The sequence below is a fragment of the Oratosquilla oratoria genome, chromosome 12 (assembly GCF_046742065.1).
Source record: "Oratosquilla oratoria isolate Oo_2021 chromosome 12, ASM4674206v1, whole genome shotgun sequence".
NCBI classification, from domain to species: domain Eukaryota; kingdom Metazoa; phylum Arthropoda; class Malacostraca; order Stomatopoda; family Squillidae; genus Oratosquilla; species Oratosquilla oratoria.
The window spans coordinates 3923818-3942122 of NC_134788.1; the positions used below are offsets into that span (position 1 = coordinate 3923818).

General features: G+C 39.4%; 1 protein-coding gene across 1 annotated transcript in view; it reads right to left on the minus strand.

Annotated features, from left to right (window-relative positions):
• The window catches only part of LOC143030916 (polycystin-1-like protein 2), a 292044-nt gene that overhangs the window by 100851 nt on the left and 172888 nt on the right, over positions 1-18305 (minus strand). The window contains exon 18 of the mRNA XM_076194168.1: positions 12090-12217. Coding sequence (XP_076050283.1) covers positions 12090-12217 — 128 coding nt within the window. The remainder of the gene's footprint in view (positions 1-12089; positions 12218-18305) is intronic.

Consider the following 18305-nt stretch of genomic DNA (forward strand, 5'->3'; position numbering starts at 1 on the left):
CACTCGACACGACATTTCAATGTCGAAAAGGATCTCGCTGCTTGAGCACTACCTGACTGTGTGCACTGCTAAGCATAAATGCTGCAATAGTGAGTGTGAGTGAGTCATTAGAGTTGCCATCAATAACAAGCTAAACCCTTCACTGGGATTGAGGTGTATGTATTTACCTAGTTGTATTTTGTGGGAGAAGAGCTATGCTCGTAGGGACACGCAGTTGTATCTTTCTGCATCCAGTTCTTTCTTAAGTCGTGTATAGTTTAACACTCACTGTTTTCTCTTTCAATTTATTCCATGTATCTTTCACTCTATGTGTTCGCTACACCAAGATTTTAAGGTCTTTATACAAATGTATTATAGACAAGTACTGTACTTAAGAATTTGATTAACTGTGTTAACCCTCCTAATGTGTAGTTAAACAAAAACATATAGTCTTTCTTTAGTTATTCTTTCTGTGTCCAAACCATCCTAGTATTCTTTGATCAACCTTATATATCACCTCTCTTTGCCTCACATCCTCATTTTTCACCTTATCCATTCTTGTAACAATGACCATACTTCTTAAAAAACTTGAACTCAACATATTCAAACTCCTAATATCTGACTCGATATAGTGTTGTAAAGTCTTCTCTTTGTGTTCATCCCTTGACACCAAATTTTCATTACATTTTTTATTCACCCAAGAAATTTACTAGTTTTCTTACTATAATCTGTCTTTAACCCCTCTTCTTCATTTGCTGCCATATAGACTCTAAATACTTAAGATCCTACACTTTCTCCTATCTCTCCCTTAAGACTTCTCAAACTTACTGCCACCCTCTACCCTTGTACATCTAAGCATCCTAGTTCTATTTACAATAACTTCCAAATTTCTCTTCTCATATACCCTCCCAAAGTCTGCCACTAACCGCCTCAGACATTCTTCTGTTTCAGTTACAAGCGCAGTATCGTCTGGAAACAACAATTGGTTCACTTCCTGCCTTCCTTTGCTTTCATTTACCATCTCCAAACACATTAAGAGACCTCATTAGACAATCCACTAAATATGTTCCTCCCATCGCCAGGCACTTCATGTGACACCCATCAATCTCAGGCGCCTTTCCAATTTTAATAATAATAAAGATAGTGTTTGAAATACATCTAATTATCCTCTTATAAAGGGGTTGACCCAAGGACCCTTCTCCCATGCCACACCCATTTGTTTTCCCTTTTATTCTAGCTCATTGTGAATGAAGGGTCATCCCATTTCCTCGCCCACTGCTTGGGTGACAACCAATGCCTCAAGTCAGTACCTCCACAGCAGAGCTTGACAACCAAAGCTAGTTTAGCTCCACAGGTTCATTATATGGTGACCTTACCCACTCATCCACTTCAGAATTTGTAGAGTAGATAAGAAATCCCTTCAAAGTTGGCCATTTTATCATTCATTCACAAGAATTCTCCACTCATATCTATCTGCTGTCATCTCCACATGCAGTTCGACAGAAATTCTCATTGTATGTGTGGCCCTCTTCACCCAATTCTTCCATCCTAGTCTCAGTCTTCCCTTCAAGTTCACTCCATCCACCTCTGTTTTCCATACTCTTTTTTCTGGTCTTTCTTCACTCATTCTTTCACTCAGCCCACACCACGATCAGCCTCATTTCCTCGTTTCTCACTTTATCCACCCACGTAACCCCCAATGTACTCCATAAACACTTCCTCTCAAACACATTTGTGTTCATCCTTTCTGTCCCCATTACATTCCGAGTCTCTGTTCCTTACAGCATCATAGGCACAATCAGTCCTTCGTATAGTCTTCTTTTGTGTTCATCCTAAGACACCTATTTCTCATGACCCCTTTCATTTCTAAGACATTTGTTTTCATTAATCTATAAATTATCCTCAGATATATAATACCCAAAGTGCTTAAAGCTCTTTACTTCCTCTGGTGTCTCTCCTTTATGAATTACCTCCAAGTTATTACCATTCACTCTATTGTATGTCATCATTGACTGTCTGAGACACTCTTCTGGCCAAGTCACAGGTGCCGTGTCATCTGCAAACTCCCACTTCCTTTCATATAATTTACCACATCTAAACCCCTACCCACCACCCTCACATTTACCTTTCATCCCACCCTGTCCATATACATGTTGAACAACCATGGTGACATTGCACAAACCTTAAAAAGTTTTATCTTTATCACACACCACTCACTCTGCATTCCATAATATTCTCTCTACATTCTCTACCATGAACTCTCATGCATGCATAAAACAGTATTTCACTGCCTTCCCCTCCACAGCTTTCCTCTTGTTCCGTAGACATGTACAGCGAGTCCTTGTTATACGGTACATATGCGTTCCTGAAAACCTTACCGCAAATTGAAATTACCGTATACCGAACCCAAGTTTTGACTTATGGCAGACGTACCTTCTCCCTGCTCTTTCCTCTTCAAAATATCTCATTTTACCTCCAAAACATGGGCAGATAACGTATGTGAATTTTTCTAACGTAAATAAAATCGAGGGTAGCAATTATCAAATACCATAACTGGGGTATTGGCTGCATGTTATTGTGGCAAAATGGCATGCAGTTGATACTTTAGGGTCTATATGGGGCGCCAATACGGACCAGAGTCACATATCATTTTGGCTGTGATAGAGGAAAACTCTGTTCATAGAGAAATGACGACACTTTTATACTACGACTGTCTCTCCGTTATGCTGTCCCCCAACCCCTTGTTACTGTCCTGTACAAATTCTCTGAATATTCATTTCTTTTTTTGCCTACCTTCCCTGTGGTGGGGGAAAAGAATACTGCCACCAAGTAATTCCACTTGGATCGTAAGAGGCGAGAAGAAAGGGATGGGGATTGGGACTAGGCATCCTTCTCCTTGTAGCCCCACAGGGGACATTCCTAAATGAAAAAGCAAAGGCATAAGAGGGTCTGGGAGTTTTCCGACCAGCACCCTAAGGTTTGGGTCTTTTAATGTGCGTGGATGTGGTACAGGTGAGAGTAAAAGGGAAGAGATAGGTAGTATGTTTGTGAGAAGAAAGATGGATGTGTTGGTTTTGAGTGAAACTAAGCTGAAAGGGAAGGGTGAGTGTAATTTTGGGAGTGTAAGTGTGAGGTTATCAGGAGTGAAGAGAGGGCGAGGGGGGGAAGGGGTGGCTATACTAGTAGGTAAGGCACCTGGTCTGGATGGATGCCATGCAGAATGTCTAAAAAAAGGAAGTACAGTGATGGTGGACTGGATAGTGAGGTTATTTAATGTTTGCTGGAGAGTGCCGGAGGACTGGAGGAGTGCCGGAGGACTGGAGGAGTGTCTGTATAATTCCACTTTGCAAGGGAAAAGGGGACAAGTGTGAATGTAGTAGTTTCAGAGGGATTAACTTGTTAACCTCTTCAGTACGGGCCAAAATCTCGCGGGCAGCATTAGCTGCCAGACGTACGATGTGTTGTAATAATACTCGCATCATAAAATATAGTCACCGCTTATATCGATCGTTCTCTCTTTCACCCGTGAATTTTGATAACCATAGAAAATGTGATGAAGACAGTTTAGAGAGTATGTCATTACGCAGGGGCAACTACAATAAATATAATCAAGACGCCGATATGGCAGCCTCGCGTATCCACTTGCTCCTCATGCCGCCTACGTATGCGGCACCGTATGGAAGGGGTTAAGGGGGTACGCGACACCTGGGGGGGTGAATTTGGTCAAGATATGGCATTTTTCAAAACTGTGTTCAAAATGTTCGTATACCACTTAGAAACAAATCCCGACAAATAATTTTTCAGCCGCGCGCAATTTAAAGGTCCTGGGTGAGGATTAAAGGGACAAATTTAAAGGCGCAACCCACACTAGAGGGAGGCGTGCCACTTAGGACCTTCAGGCGCAGCGAATAACGTTGAAATTTGATTGAATTTACACTCGCCCAGTGTATCAACGGCCAATACGATTGTGGAGGGGAAGGGAGGAAGGTGGAGGGAGAATATTTCGCCAACTTTGTGCGAAACTAAGCGTTAGTTACCGGCTAGCTCTGAAAAGGGAACTACGCATGTCTCATGAGCTCTCGTTGCAATCTATTACTTTAGCTAGTACATATTACTCTTTAGTACAGTCATCATGGGTAGCAAAAAGAACAAAAGAACATCACAATGACAAAAAACAGCAGTTAAAGATGGCAAGCAGTCAAAGACGACTAAAGATCTCACCACCTCTCACTCCACCACCGCCCTCACCTGCACCTCTGTGACGGTGACAGAGGTAAAGGACAACATTAGACTAAACAATTCAAAGAGGAAGATTAAATCCAAAGAAGAAAGCAAGAGGAAAAAGATCAAGGCTATACAGGAAGAAGAAAGAAGAAGGGACATCATATGATGCTGGAGGGGGTGCCCTACCAACATAGATTGGCGAGGGGAATCTGATGAGGAAAGAGAAGGCGCCCACTACTGGAAAATAAACCTCTTTCCAATGATTTAGATACCCTGAAGACCCCCAGCAGAGAGGTTTCATATGAAGAAACCGCCAAAGGTGCAAAAAAGCAAATTATATGATGTTGTCGTCTGTGCGTCGTCACTACTGTGACATACTTATACTTTAGTTTTTCAGTATTTAAAGTACTTGTAATTAAAATATGTTGATAATTTTTACTGTACTTACTTATTATATAATAAGAATTAAGCCATGAAAAAATCAGTCAAATTGGTGAAACTATAAGCAAGTTACAGATATATTCATATTTCAAGTTGCCATATCTCCGTTCGATATTTTTCTACTTTTTTTTAATCATAAAAAATCTAATATACATTAGATTTAGATGAAACTTACAGGGAATATTACTTTTAGTAACTGCTAGGGCCGATCGTTCGAATATTTTGAATAGGATGAAAGAGTTTGGAGTAATAATGGAAACAAGAGCAAAAAAATTGTATTTTTCACGATTTTTGCCAGCCATTAAAATTGAAATGCCTGTATACAAAAGTATAAAGGAAATTGTTCAATTACTCAATGACCGGCCCTAGGTGTGCCTACTGACTAATCATAGCCAAAATATAAAACAAATTGGTCCACGTATTATGGTGCTGTGCACTTTTAAATGTCGCTACTGGTATACGTACATGTGTACATGTGTACATGTGTACATACATCATTCTGCTTCACCTAAAATGTAGGCAATATGGATACCTATTTACCTGAGAAGTTTCAGCTCTTTACTCTAAATATTTTAGAAAATGACCTCCAGGTGTCGCGTACCCCCTTAAGTGTAGTTGGGAAGGCTTATGGGAGGATCTTGATTGAGAAGATTAGGAGAGGAACAGGAGTAATTGGTGAGGAACAGTGTGGATTTAGGACGGGTAGAGGTTGTGTAGATCAGATCTTTGTGGTAAGACATGTGAAAAAGCTATAGGAAAGGGAAAGGATATTTTTGGGGTTTTTATGGATCTGGAAAAGGCTTACGACAGGGTAGACAGAAAGGTCACTGTGGGAGGTTTTGCGGATATACAGGATAGGAGAAAAGCTTCTAGGAGCTGTCAAGAGTTTTTATGAGAGTAGTAGAGCTTGTGTCAGGATTAGAAATGGAGAGAGTGAGTGGTTCGAAGTAAAGGTGGGACTTCGTCAAGGATGCGTTATGTCGCCCTGGCTGTTCAACTTGTATATGGATGGGGTAGTGTGAGAGGTAAATGCAAGGGTAGTGGGTCATAGATTGGAGTTGGTTAAAGAAAATGGAGAAAAGTGGGAGGTGAGCCACCTGTTGTTTGTGGATGACACTGTGCTTGTGGCAGGATCGGAGGAGGGATAGAGGAAGTTGGTGACAGAGTTTGGGAGAGTGTGTGATAGAAGAAAGCTGAAGATAAATGTGGGTAAAAGTAAGGTGATGAGATGTACAAGGGATGTGTGTGGCAGTAGTCTGGAATTGAGCAATAATGGAGAGCGACTGGAGGAAGTGGATAGTTTTAGATACTTGGGTGCAAATGTGGCAGGAAAAGGTGAAGGTGGAGGTAGAATGTAGATTGAGAGAAGCGAGTAAATGCCTTAGTGGATTAAAAAGTGTAATGAGGAATAGACATTTGGAAATGGATGCTAAGAGGAGACTGTATGAAGAAGTGATTGTGCCAACAGCACTGTATGGGGCAGAAATATGGAACATAAGAGAGGAAGAGAGAAGGAGTTTGAATGTATTTGAGATGAGGTGTCTGAGAAGTATGATGGGGGTTAGGCTGGATAGAGTGAGAAATGAGGAGGTGAGGAGGAGAACAGGGGTGGAAAGGGGGTTGGGAGATAGGGTTGATGAAAGAATATTAGGATGGTTTGGACACATGGAAAGAATGAGTGAAGAAAGACTAGTAAAAGAGGTATGGAAGGTAGATGTGGAGGGAGTGAACATGAGGGGACGTCCTAGGATGAGGTGGATGGATGGGGTGAAGGGGGCTTTGGGGAAGAGGGGAATGTCTGTTGAGGAAGGACGGGAGAGGACAGAAGACAGGGGTGAATGGAGAATGATGGTATATGGATGATGTAGTGATGTATGAGGTGGAATGGGCAGGGGGATGGGGGTGAGGTAGTATGTGTGAGCAAATTTTGACGCAGCCCAAAGGGATTTCTCCCCATCTTCTCCTTTATGCATGGGGGGACGGCGAGGGGGGTCGCCGATTTAATGAAGTGGCCTTACTGTGGATGTGTTGTGTCTTGCGACACTGCTTCTGACCCAGGGCAGTGGACAAGGTGCAGGGATGACCCATCATCCAGGAGGTGCTAAGATGAGAGGGAGGGTGGAGGGGTGTGGAGTGTATTCAGGGATGGAATGGGCGGGAATGATTTTATGCCTTTTCCTTTTTGGCTACCTTCCTTGTATGGGGGAAAAAGCCTTGGTATATGTATGTATGTGAATTTACCAGATAAAGAATTACCGTATAAGGAGGACTCACTGTAACACATTCTACACTCCTGTTCTGTTGACTCTGTCATATATCTTCTCGAAATCAATAAAAGATCATAAGTAACTGTAATAATGATAATAACAGTAATAGTGTTAATGAAGTTGAAAAAACTGATAAAGATATCCTTAGGAATAACAATAATAACGATAAGTAGCAACAATAACAAGGTTAATATTGATAACAGCTATTGTAACAATGATAATGATCACAACATTAACAACGATCATAAAAACAATAAAGATAATAGCTATAAAAATAACAATAAGGGTAATACCAAAATAACGAAAATAATGGTAATAATGTTTATAATGATAATGATAATAAGGATAATAACAATAATGATGATAACAAGGATAATAAAGATAATAAAAATAATAGTGATAAGGCAAAAAATTATAATAATAATTATGGTAACTATAATGATAAAAACAATAATTATGATAATAAGGATAATGACAATAATGATGATGACAATAATAATAATAATGATAATACATACATACATATACCCCCTTACACGGGGGTAGCCAAAAAGAAAAAGGCATAGAAACCACTCCCACTGACGACCTGTGTAGCTGATCGCTCAAAATTTTGGAAGAAAATTTTTCCTTATCATTCAACGTAGAACAGAAGTTTCGAATATTCATCTGGGTGCCAGTATATACAGATTTCGAAGCCTTTTACCTCTTCTTCAGCTGAGTGGGAATAGTAAATATTTTAATAATCTGAGTTTATCTGCTCATAAGTTGAGTGACCTCACCGAGTGTGATTTGTGATCTAATGTCCGTAACTGATGTCCATTTTTTGGAGGGAAGTATTAATTGATTCTGCTGTGAGTTTTAAAGGTGGTCTGAATTTTGTTGTTTTAATTACACACTGCAGCACCTGACAAGACACATTGAACTTGAATGCATCAGGCAACTCTTAACCAATAATGTGTTCCTTGATGCAATTACAGAGCATCATATTCACCGTACAATGAAGAGATTACTTGATGGTTCATCAAAACAAAATGGCAATTTTGATATTATCATTATCTGTTATAAGATATTTTACAATGAACATAGCAAAGAGGAAAAGGTTATTCACAGAATAGTTAATAACAGAATTATTCCAGCTCACAATATCAAAATAAACTTGGTCTCCTTTTACAAGTCAAATAAAACACATCACTCATTATGAGGAACAATGCAACTAACACTAGAGAACATAGTGAAAACAATGTAGGGTATAAACACACATGTCAGAATCAAATAAAACATGTCACTCATAATGAGCAACAATGCAACTCACACTAGAGAATATAATGAAAACAATGTAGGGTATAAACACACATGTCTGACAGGGAATTAAGCAACGGTGGGATTTTTGTATACTACACAGCACAACATAACAAAAGAACATATGCAGCAGACTTGAGAAATAATACTTTTGAACAAATGATCACCGCAGACTACAAATAGTAGAAGCTGTTTTAATAGAAAAATTCAGACAACTTTTAAACACACAGTAGAATCAATTAACTAACACTTCCCTCAAACAATTGGACAAGAACCCTCTAGTGAAAGTCTGGTCACAGCAGCTACGGACATTAGATCACAAATCACACTTGGTGAGGCCACTCAACTTGTGAATATATAAACTCAGATTATCAGAATAATAATTATTCCCACTGAGCTGAAGAAGAGGTAGGAGACTTCAAAATTACAAAGGATTACAAAGGAGGAGCATGCTGACAGGAGACCTTTTGGTCCATAACTAGGTTGTATGGAAAAAAAAAATATATATATATATATAATGATAAATAAATAAAATTATAACATAATAATGAATTAAATAAATAGGTAAATTAATGAATAAACAAACAAATAGTAAATAATAATAAATTGAAAGATAAATAATAACAAATTACAATAAAACAATAATAATAACTATTATTAGTACTATTATTATGATAATAACAATTATTTTAAGGAAGACTCTTAAGGTCAAGAGTGCTTGGTACTATGAAAAATTAATCCAAACCTCCTTGGTCTGTAGAAGACGGAGAACCACAGGTGGTTGTCCTTGATATTGCGCTGTTTGGAGGCTTCATACAAGTGGCTGAAGTCACCCATGGTGTCCAAATTTGCAGATTCCATAGTGATATCCAGCTGAAATTGGGAAAGGATATTTATTTTTATACGGTGTGGGTGGTCTGAATAAATTAAAAATTCTAATTAGTTCAATTTTTTTTGGTGTAGTCTTTCTCAGTTTTACTATACATCCACAAATATACTAGCAGATCAAATAATGTGTATATTTCAGTTGAGCAAGGGGCTCTTCATGTAAGACGCTACATCAGAGCAATCACGTTCATGGGGATATGGTAGGGGTGAATTTGGTATCTATCTGGGACATAAGTTGAATGGGCAGAGCATTCACATTCTGTGGGCCTTTGTCTCCTTTGAATGACATATGTTTTCACTTATACATAGCAAGAAATTATGATAACTGTTGCCTCGAATTTTACAGATTGGAAACCCGCAACACCATGCTTCTCAAGCCATTCCGTAGATATTTGCCAGAGGAAACATTGTGGTGTTTTCTGTTTTATATTAATGTGGATCTGTTAATGTGTCACCGGCTAGCAGGATCCCCCACCACGTAAACGGTTACTAAAGATGCAAAAACTCCTGGAAGCACTGGGTGTGAGAATAGACACAGAGCCATATGGGATCTCAAGTTAGATACTCAGAAAGTGTCAAGAAGATTTTGTGTGCAAAATACATGAACTTTTTCCATGATCATTGGAAACAAGCTAATATTGGGCCAATTTATGAAATTGCCTTTTCAACTTGGCCCTGGAATGGGTGTTCTGACAAGTAGTGCAGGATGACAGTGATGTGATGATTGGAATACTAGGGCTTAAAGAGTTCACCTATGCTGATGACATGTCCATCCCTCCAGAAGACATTAGATTTCTATCTGGCATTTTGTGAACTCCTTAGGAAAAATTGTCTTGAGAGTAAATGAAGCCAAAATAAAGGTTATACATGATCAGCGGAGACCTTTTGTTAATGGACATGAAGTTGTAGCAGGGTTCAACTTAGCACTTGTTGATAGTTTCACATAATTTGGCTCTAAACTGTTCCCAGAAACTATTATCAGTCTTGAAAATGATAAGTGTATTAGGTCCGTAATAAAAGCATTCCATGGCCTAAGGTTCTTGTTCAAATCGAACATTCTTTCGATAAAGACAAAACCAAGACTCTACTCCATGATACGGTCTGATCGGGGCCAAATCCTGGAACCTAAACTCATTTTGATAGGTGGCCCAATACATAATGGCAAGCTAAACATATGAAGAAAGAAATACATCATGAAATCTAGGTGCTGATACACATACTTCAAATAGACTGCATTAGATCATTGAGTGATGCGTCTTGGCTACGTGTTTACACTGAGAATGTAAAGGGGAGACCTTGAGGACAACTCTGCATGGGACTGCTCGGACAGACAGCCTAGGGGGCAACAATAACTCCACACCTGATGGGAAAAGGTGGAGAACAATTTGCGAAGCCTGGATGTCGACTCTAGCGACGTAGAGGTGCTTGCAACACAGTGCAGAATCGGGCGCCATCTTGTTGTCGTAGCCAGGATCCAGTGGGCCTCAAGCACTTGTGGAGTGAGTGGGTGACATTGAGGTTTTTCTAAATTATAGACCAAAGGGACAAGGTTTATACAACCTTTGGTCAAAAAATAGAATGAACAAACAGGGGGGAGGAGTCATGCTACTGATTAGAAAAGGCCTAAATGTAATAAAGGCAGATGGTAAGGAAAATGTGGAACTGATCACAATTAAAGTAAAATATAGCAGTATGAAAAGCAGAAAGTTCATAGTTGTATATGTGCCCCCAGAAACTAAGGCTTGGACTGACAGTGAACACTCAATATTACTAGAAGACACAAAGAATGAATTAACTGAGACACTGAAATATGGATAAAACATAATAATTATGGGTGACTTTAATGCAAAGGAAATAAAATGGGAAGAACTGACAATAAAAGGTGGAGAGGAACACGGGGCCAATGTCCTACTGGATATGACCATTGATTACACACTGACTCAATGGGTCAAAGAAAACACTAGGTACAGACACAACAAAAAACCATCGAGACTAGACTTGATAGTCACTTCTAAGCCTGAAATTGTAGAAGAAATAAACTATAAGACACTAATTGGAAAAAGTGACCACATACAAATAGAGTTCGAGCGTAAGGAACAAAATCTTGTGAGAAGAAACAAGAAACATAGAGAAGGAAGATTAATGTACAACAAAACTTACTTTGTAAAACTTAGAAAAAAAATTCAAAATGCCTGTTGGGAAAAATTTGCAAATGATGAAACAAAAATGGAAGATAAATGGAACACCATTAAAGAAATATAAAAGGAGGAAACAGATACACATGTACCTAAGCAGAAACAAAAAAAGGGTTTACATAAAGTGTTGGTATAATAAAAAGTGTAGTGATGCCAAAGATAGAGACAAAGCCTGAAAAAGATGGAAAAAAGACAAAAAAGTGAATATATGGCAAACCTACATCAAACCGAGAAATGAATATGTAGACATATGCAGAGAGGAAAAAGAAAATATGAAAAAGATACAATAGCAAAATGTATAGACCAACCTAAACTATTTTACAGATATGTAAACGATAAACTAAAAGACAAACATGAAATATTGAAACTGCGTGAAGGAAACAAAGAATACACAGATGTAGAAATAGCTGAAGTTATGACCAGACACATTAGGTCTGTATTTACAATTGTTGGATTTTCTTTATCTCCTTACTTATATATTGGTACAATATTTGCATTTTTCCAATCTTGTGGTACTTTTCCTTCTTTTAGTTAAAAGTCAATTATCTTGTGTATTTTATTTGTAAGTTCATCTATACATTCTTTTAATATCACTATTCAGTCTGGCCCATATGATTTTCTGACATCAGGTTTTTTATTTGTTCCCTTATTTCTTTCTGTGTCACTGTTATTTCTTTCATTTTGGGGGATCTTTCTTGGTGTCCTGAAGGACACCATGAAAGATTTCCCAAAATGAAAGAAATAACAAGACTCTTAAGGTCAAGAGTGCTTGGTACTATGAAAAATTAATCCAAACCTCCTTGGTCTGTAGAAGACGGAGAACCACAGGTGGTTGTCCTTGATATTGCGCTGTTTGGAGGCTTCATACAAGTGGCTGAAGTCACCCATGGTGTCCAAATTTGCAGATTCCATAGTGATATCCAGCTGAAATTGGGAAAGGATATTTATTTTTATACGGTGTGGGTGGTCTGAATAAATTAAAAATTCTAATTAGTTCAATTTTTTTTGGTGTAGTCTTTCTCAGTTTTACTATACATCCACAAATATACTAGCAGATCAAATAATGTGTATATTTCAGTTGAGCAAGGGGCTCTTCATGTAAGACGCTACATCAGAGCAATCACGTTCATGGGGATATGGTAGGGGTGAATTTGGTATCTATCTGGGACATAAGTTGAATGGGCAGAGCATTCACATTCTGTGGGCCTTTGTCTCCTTTGAATGACATATGTTTTCACTTATACATAGCAAGAAATTATGATAACTGTTGCCTCGAATTTTACAGATTGGAAACCCGCAACACCATGCTTCTCAAGCCATTCCGTAGATATTTGCCAGAGGAAACATTGTGGTGTTTTCTGTTTTATATTAATGTGGATCTGTTAATGTGTCACCGGCTAGCAGGATCCCCCACCACGTAAACGGTTACTAAAGATGCAAAAACTCCTGGAAGCACTGGGTGTGAGAATAGACACAGAGCCATATGGGATCTCAAGTTAGATACTCAGAAAGTGTCAAGAAGATTTCGTGTGCAAAATACATGAACTTTTTCCATGATCATTGGAAACAAGCTAATATTGGGCCAATTTATGAAATTGCCTTTTCAACTTGGCCCTGGAATGGGTGTTCTGACAAGTAGTGCAGGATGACAGTGATGTGATGATTGGAATACTAGGGCTTAAAGAGTTCACCTATGCTGATGACATGTCCATCCCTCCAGAAGACATTAGATTTCTATCTGGCATTTTGTGAACTCCTTGGGAAAAATTGTCTTGAGAGTAAATGAAGCCAAAATAAAGGTTATACATGATCAGCGGAGACCTTTTGTTAATGGACATGAAGTTGTAGCAGGGTTCAACTTAGCACTTGTTGATAGTTTCACATAATTTGGCTCTAAACTGTTCCCAGAAACTATTATCAGTCTTGAAAATGATAAGTGTATTAGGTCCGTAATAAAAGCATTCCATGGCCTAAGGTTCTTGTTCAAATCGAACATTCTTTCGATAAAGACAAAACCAAGACTCTACTCCATGATACGGTCTGATCGGGGCCAAATCCTGGAACCTAAACTCATTTTGATAGGTGGCCCAATACATAATGGCAAGCTAAACATATGAAGAAAGAAATACATCATGAAATCTAGGTGCTGATACACATACTTCAAATAGACTGCATTAGATCATTGAGTGATGCGTCTTGGCTACGTGTTTACACTGAGAATGTAAAGGGGAGACCTTGAGGACAACTCTGCATGGGACTGCTCGGACAGACAGCCTAGGGGGCAACAATAACTCCACACCTGATGGGAAAAGGTGGAGAACAATTTGCGAAGCCTGGATGTCGACTCTAGCGACGTAGAGGTGCTTGCAACACAGTGCAGAATCGGGCGCCATCTTGTTGTCGTAGCCAGGATCCAGTGGGCCTCAAGCACTTGTGGAGTGAGTGGGTGACATTGAGGTTTTTCTAAATTATAGACCAAAGGGACAAGGTTTATACAACCTTTGGTCAAAAAATAGAATGAACAAACAGGGGGGAGGAGTCATGCTACTGATTAGAAAAGGCCTAAATGTAATAAAGGCAGATGGTAAGGAAAATGTGGAACTGATCACAATTAAAGTAAAATATAGCAGTATGAAAAGCAGAAAGTTCATAGTTGTATATGTGCCCCCAGAAACTAAGGCTTGGACTGACAGTGAACACTCAATATTACTAGAAGACACAAAGAATGAATTAACTGAGACACTGAAATATGGATAAAACATAATAATTATGGGTGACTTTAATGCAAAGGAAATAAAATGGGAAGAGCTGACAATAAAAGGTGGAGAGGAACACGGGGCCAATGTCCTACTGGATATGACCATTGATTACACACTGACTCAATGGGTCAAAGAAAACACTAGGTACAGACACAACAAAAAAACATCGAGACTAGACTTGATAGTCACTTCTAAGCCTGAAATTGTAGAAGAAATAAACTATAAGACACTAATTGGAAAAAGTGACCACATACAAATAGAGTTCGAGCGTAAGGAACAAAATCTTGTGAGAAGAAACAAGAAACATAGAGAAGGAAGATTAATGTACAACAAAACTTACTTTGTAAAACTTAGAAAAAAAATTCAAAATGCCTATTGGGAAAAATTTGCAAATGATGAAACAAAAATGGAAGATAAATGGAACACCATTAAAGAAATATAAAAGGAGGAAACAGATACACATGTACCTAAGCAGAAACAAAAAAGGGTTTACATAAAGTGTTGGTATAATAAAAAGTGTAGTGATGCCAAAGATAGAGACAAAGCCTGAAAAAGATGGAAAAAAGACAAAAAAGTGAATATATGGCAAACCTACATCAAACCGAGAAATGAATATGTAGACATATGCAGAGAGGAAAAAGAAAATATGAAAAAGATACAATAGCAAAATGTATAGACCAACCTAAACTATTTTACAGATATGTAAACGATAAACTAAAAGACAAACATGAAATATTGAAACTGCGTGAAGGAAACAAAGAATACACAGATGTAGAAATAGCTGAAGTTATGACCAGACACATTAGGTCTGTATTTACAATTGTTGGATTTTCTTTATCTCCTTACTTATATATTGGTACAATATTTGCATTTTTCCAATCTTGTGGTACTTTTCCTTCTTTTAGTTAAAAGTCAATTATCTTGTGTATTTTATTTGTAAGTTCATCTATACATTCTTTTAATATCACTATTCAGTCTGGCCCATATGATTTTCTGACATCAGGTTTTTTATTTGTTCCCTTATTTCTTTCTGTGTCACTGTTATTTCTTTCATTTTGGGGGATCTTTCTTGGTGTCCTGAAGGACACCATGAAAGATTTCCCAAAATGAAAGAAATAACAGTGACACAGAAAGAAATAAGGGAACAAATAAAAAACTTGATGTCAGAAAATCATATGGCCCAGACTGAATACATACATATACCAAGGCCCCTTCCCCCTTACAAGGGAGGTAGCCAAAAAGGAAAAGGCATAAAATCATTTCCACCCATTCCATCCCTGAATACACTCCACACCCCTCCACCCTCCCTCGTATCTTAGCACCTCCTGGATGACAGGTCATCCCTGCACCTTGTCCACTGCCCTGGGTCAGAAGCAGTGTCGCAAGACACAGCAAGGCCGCTTCATTAAATTTGCGACACCCCCTCTCCGTCCCCCCATTGCATAAAAGGAGAAGACAAGGAAAAATCCCTTTGGGCTGCGTCAAATTTTGCTCACACATACTACCTCAGCCCCCATCCCCTCGACCATTCCACCTCATGCAATCACATCATCATCCATATACAACCATTCTCCATTCACCCGTCTTCTGTCCTCTCCCGTCCTTCCTCAACAGACATTCCCCTCTTCCCCAAAGCCCCCTTCACCCCATCCATCCACCTCATCCTAGGACGTCCCCTCATGTTCACTCCCTCCACATCTGCCTTCCATACCTCTTTTACTAGTCTTTCTTCACTCATTCTTTCCATGTGTCCAAACCATCCTAATATTCTTTCATCAACCCTATCAACCCTGTTCTCCTCCTCACCTCCTCATTTCTTACTCTATCTAGCCTTGTAGCCCCCATCATACTTCTCAGACACCTCATCTCAAACACATTCAAACTCCTTCTCTCTTCTTCTCTTATGTTCCATGTTTCTGCCCCATACAGTGCTGTTGGCACAATCACTCCTTCATACAGTCTCCTCTTAGCATCCATTCCCAAATGTCTATTCCTCATTACACACTTTAATCCACCAAGGCATTTACTCGCTTCTCTCAATCTACATTCTACCTCCACTTTCACTCCACCTTTTCCTGCCACATTTGCACCCAAGTATCTAAAACTATCCACTTCCTCCAGTCACTCTCCCTTAATGCTCACTTCCAGTCTACTGCTATTTTCATCCCTTGTACATCTCATCACCTTACTTTTACCCACATTTATCTTTAGCTTTCTTTTATCACATACTCTCCCAAACTCTGCCACCAACTTCCTCAATCCCTCCTCCGATCCTGCCACAAGCGCAGTGTCGTCCGCAAACAACAGCTGGCTCACCTCCCACTTTTCTCCATTTTCTTTAACCATCTCCAATCCCTGACCCACTACCCTTGCATTTATCTCTCGCACCACCCCATCCATGTATAAGTTGAACAGCCAGGGCGACAACGCATCCTTGACGAAGTCCCACCTTTACCTCGAACCACTCACTCTCTCCATTTCCAATCCTGACACAAGCTCTACTACTCTCATAAAAACTCTTGACAGCTCTCAGAAGCTTTCCTCTTATCCCGTATATCTGCATAACCTCCCACAGTGCCTTTCTGTCTACCCTATCATAAGCTTTTTCCAGATCCATAAAAGCCCAAAAAACATCCTTTCCCCTTTCCTATAGCTTTCTCACATATCTGTCTTACCACAAAGATCTGATCTACACAACCTCTACTCATCCTAAATCCACACTGTTCCTCACCAATTACTCCCTCTGTTCCTCTCCTAATCCTCTCAATCAAGATCCTCCCATAAGCCTTCCCAACTACACTTAACATGTTGGGAAAAAGGATTGTGGTACTCCCCAAGGTAGGCGTAGCTCCTCTTGGGGATCGGTGCCACCTGCGTAGAGCCGGTGGCCAGGGGTAGTTGCTGCCGTTTGGCCCCCAACTCTTGGGGTTGGGGGGGTGGTCCCACGACGTAGACGCAGAACAACATTTTAAAACACTTAACAGTACACCAATCACAAACATAAACAATGCTGTGCACACTTTTAATACAATCATACAAAATGCAGACAAGAGATACATCCCTAGAGGCAACAGAAAATCACACAACCCCAACTTCACACCAGAAATCCAAACCCTCATCAGACAACGTGACACACTTAAACACGGTACCCCGACACCTATCCCTCAAAACATAGCAGACCAAATACAAACACTAAACACTGTGATTGCCAATAAAATACATGAACAAAAAACACAAAATTGGCAAAACTTTATCAATACACTTGATCACAAAACAAACACCAGCAAATTGTACAAAACACTCAACAGCATTACACTATCCAACAGTAACACTACACGCTCTCATGCAGCAATAATCACAACAACAGATAATCTACAATCAAACAGACAACAAGCAAACGCACTCATACGTCATTTTGCACAGACAAGCCATCTCACTTCTCACCCTGACGACCGACGCACCATTCGACGTAAGAAAGACTTTCCCACAGACTCAGACTATATACCCTTCATAGACAGTCAGACAAAAATCATAATACATAGTCTCAAGCACTCATCTGCCTGTGGCCCTGATAACATAAGCAACATCCACCTAAAACACATTGGACTACAAGGTATACACACACTCACAAACATTGCAAACTACAGCTATTCACACAACACTATACCCGACATCTGGAAGCATGGTAAAATAATCACCATTCCAAAACCGAACAAAGACCCAACAATCCCAACATTGCACCGTCCAATCACACTTCTCTGCACCCCCTCTAAAGTCATTGAACGCCTAATACTTAAACTTGTCACACCACATATTCCCCTTGCTGACTCACAACACGGTTTTAGGCCACTACACTCCACAAACACTCTTCTGACAAACCTCACACAAAGAATTTTAGATGGCATCAATTCAGATAGGCCCCACCACAGAACACTTCTTATAACATTAGACATTAGTAAAGCTTTTGATGCTATCCCCCGCCACAACCTAACAAATAAAATATATAACACAGACATGCACAATAACACCAAAAGATGACTGGCCAATTATCTGGCAGGTAGGAATGCTTACGTGTCATATAATGGCCAATCATCGCACATCAGAAACATTAAGAACAGAGTACCACAGGGCTCGGTTCTATCCCCCACACTATTTAATCTATACATGCATGACTTACCCACGCCAGACACCTCAGAAATACAAATCTCTTCCTACGCAGACGACATAACAATCACATGCACACATCATAACAC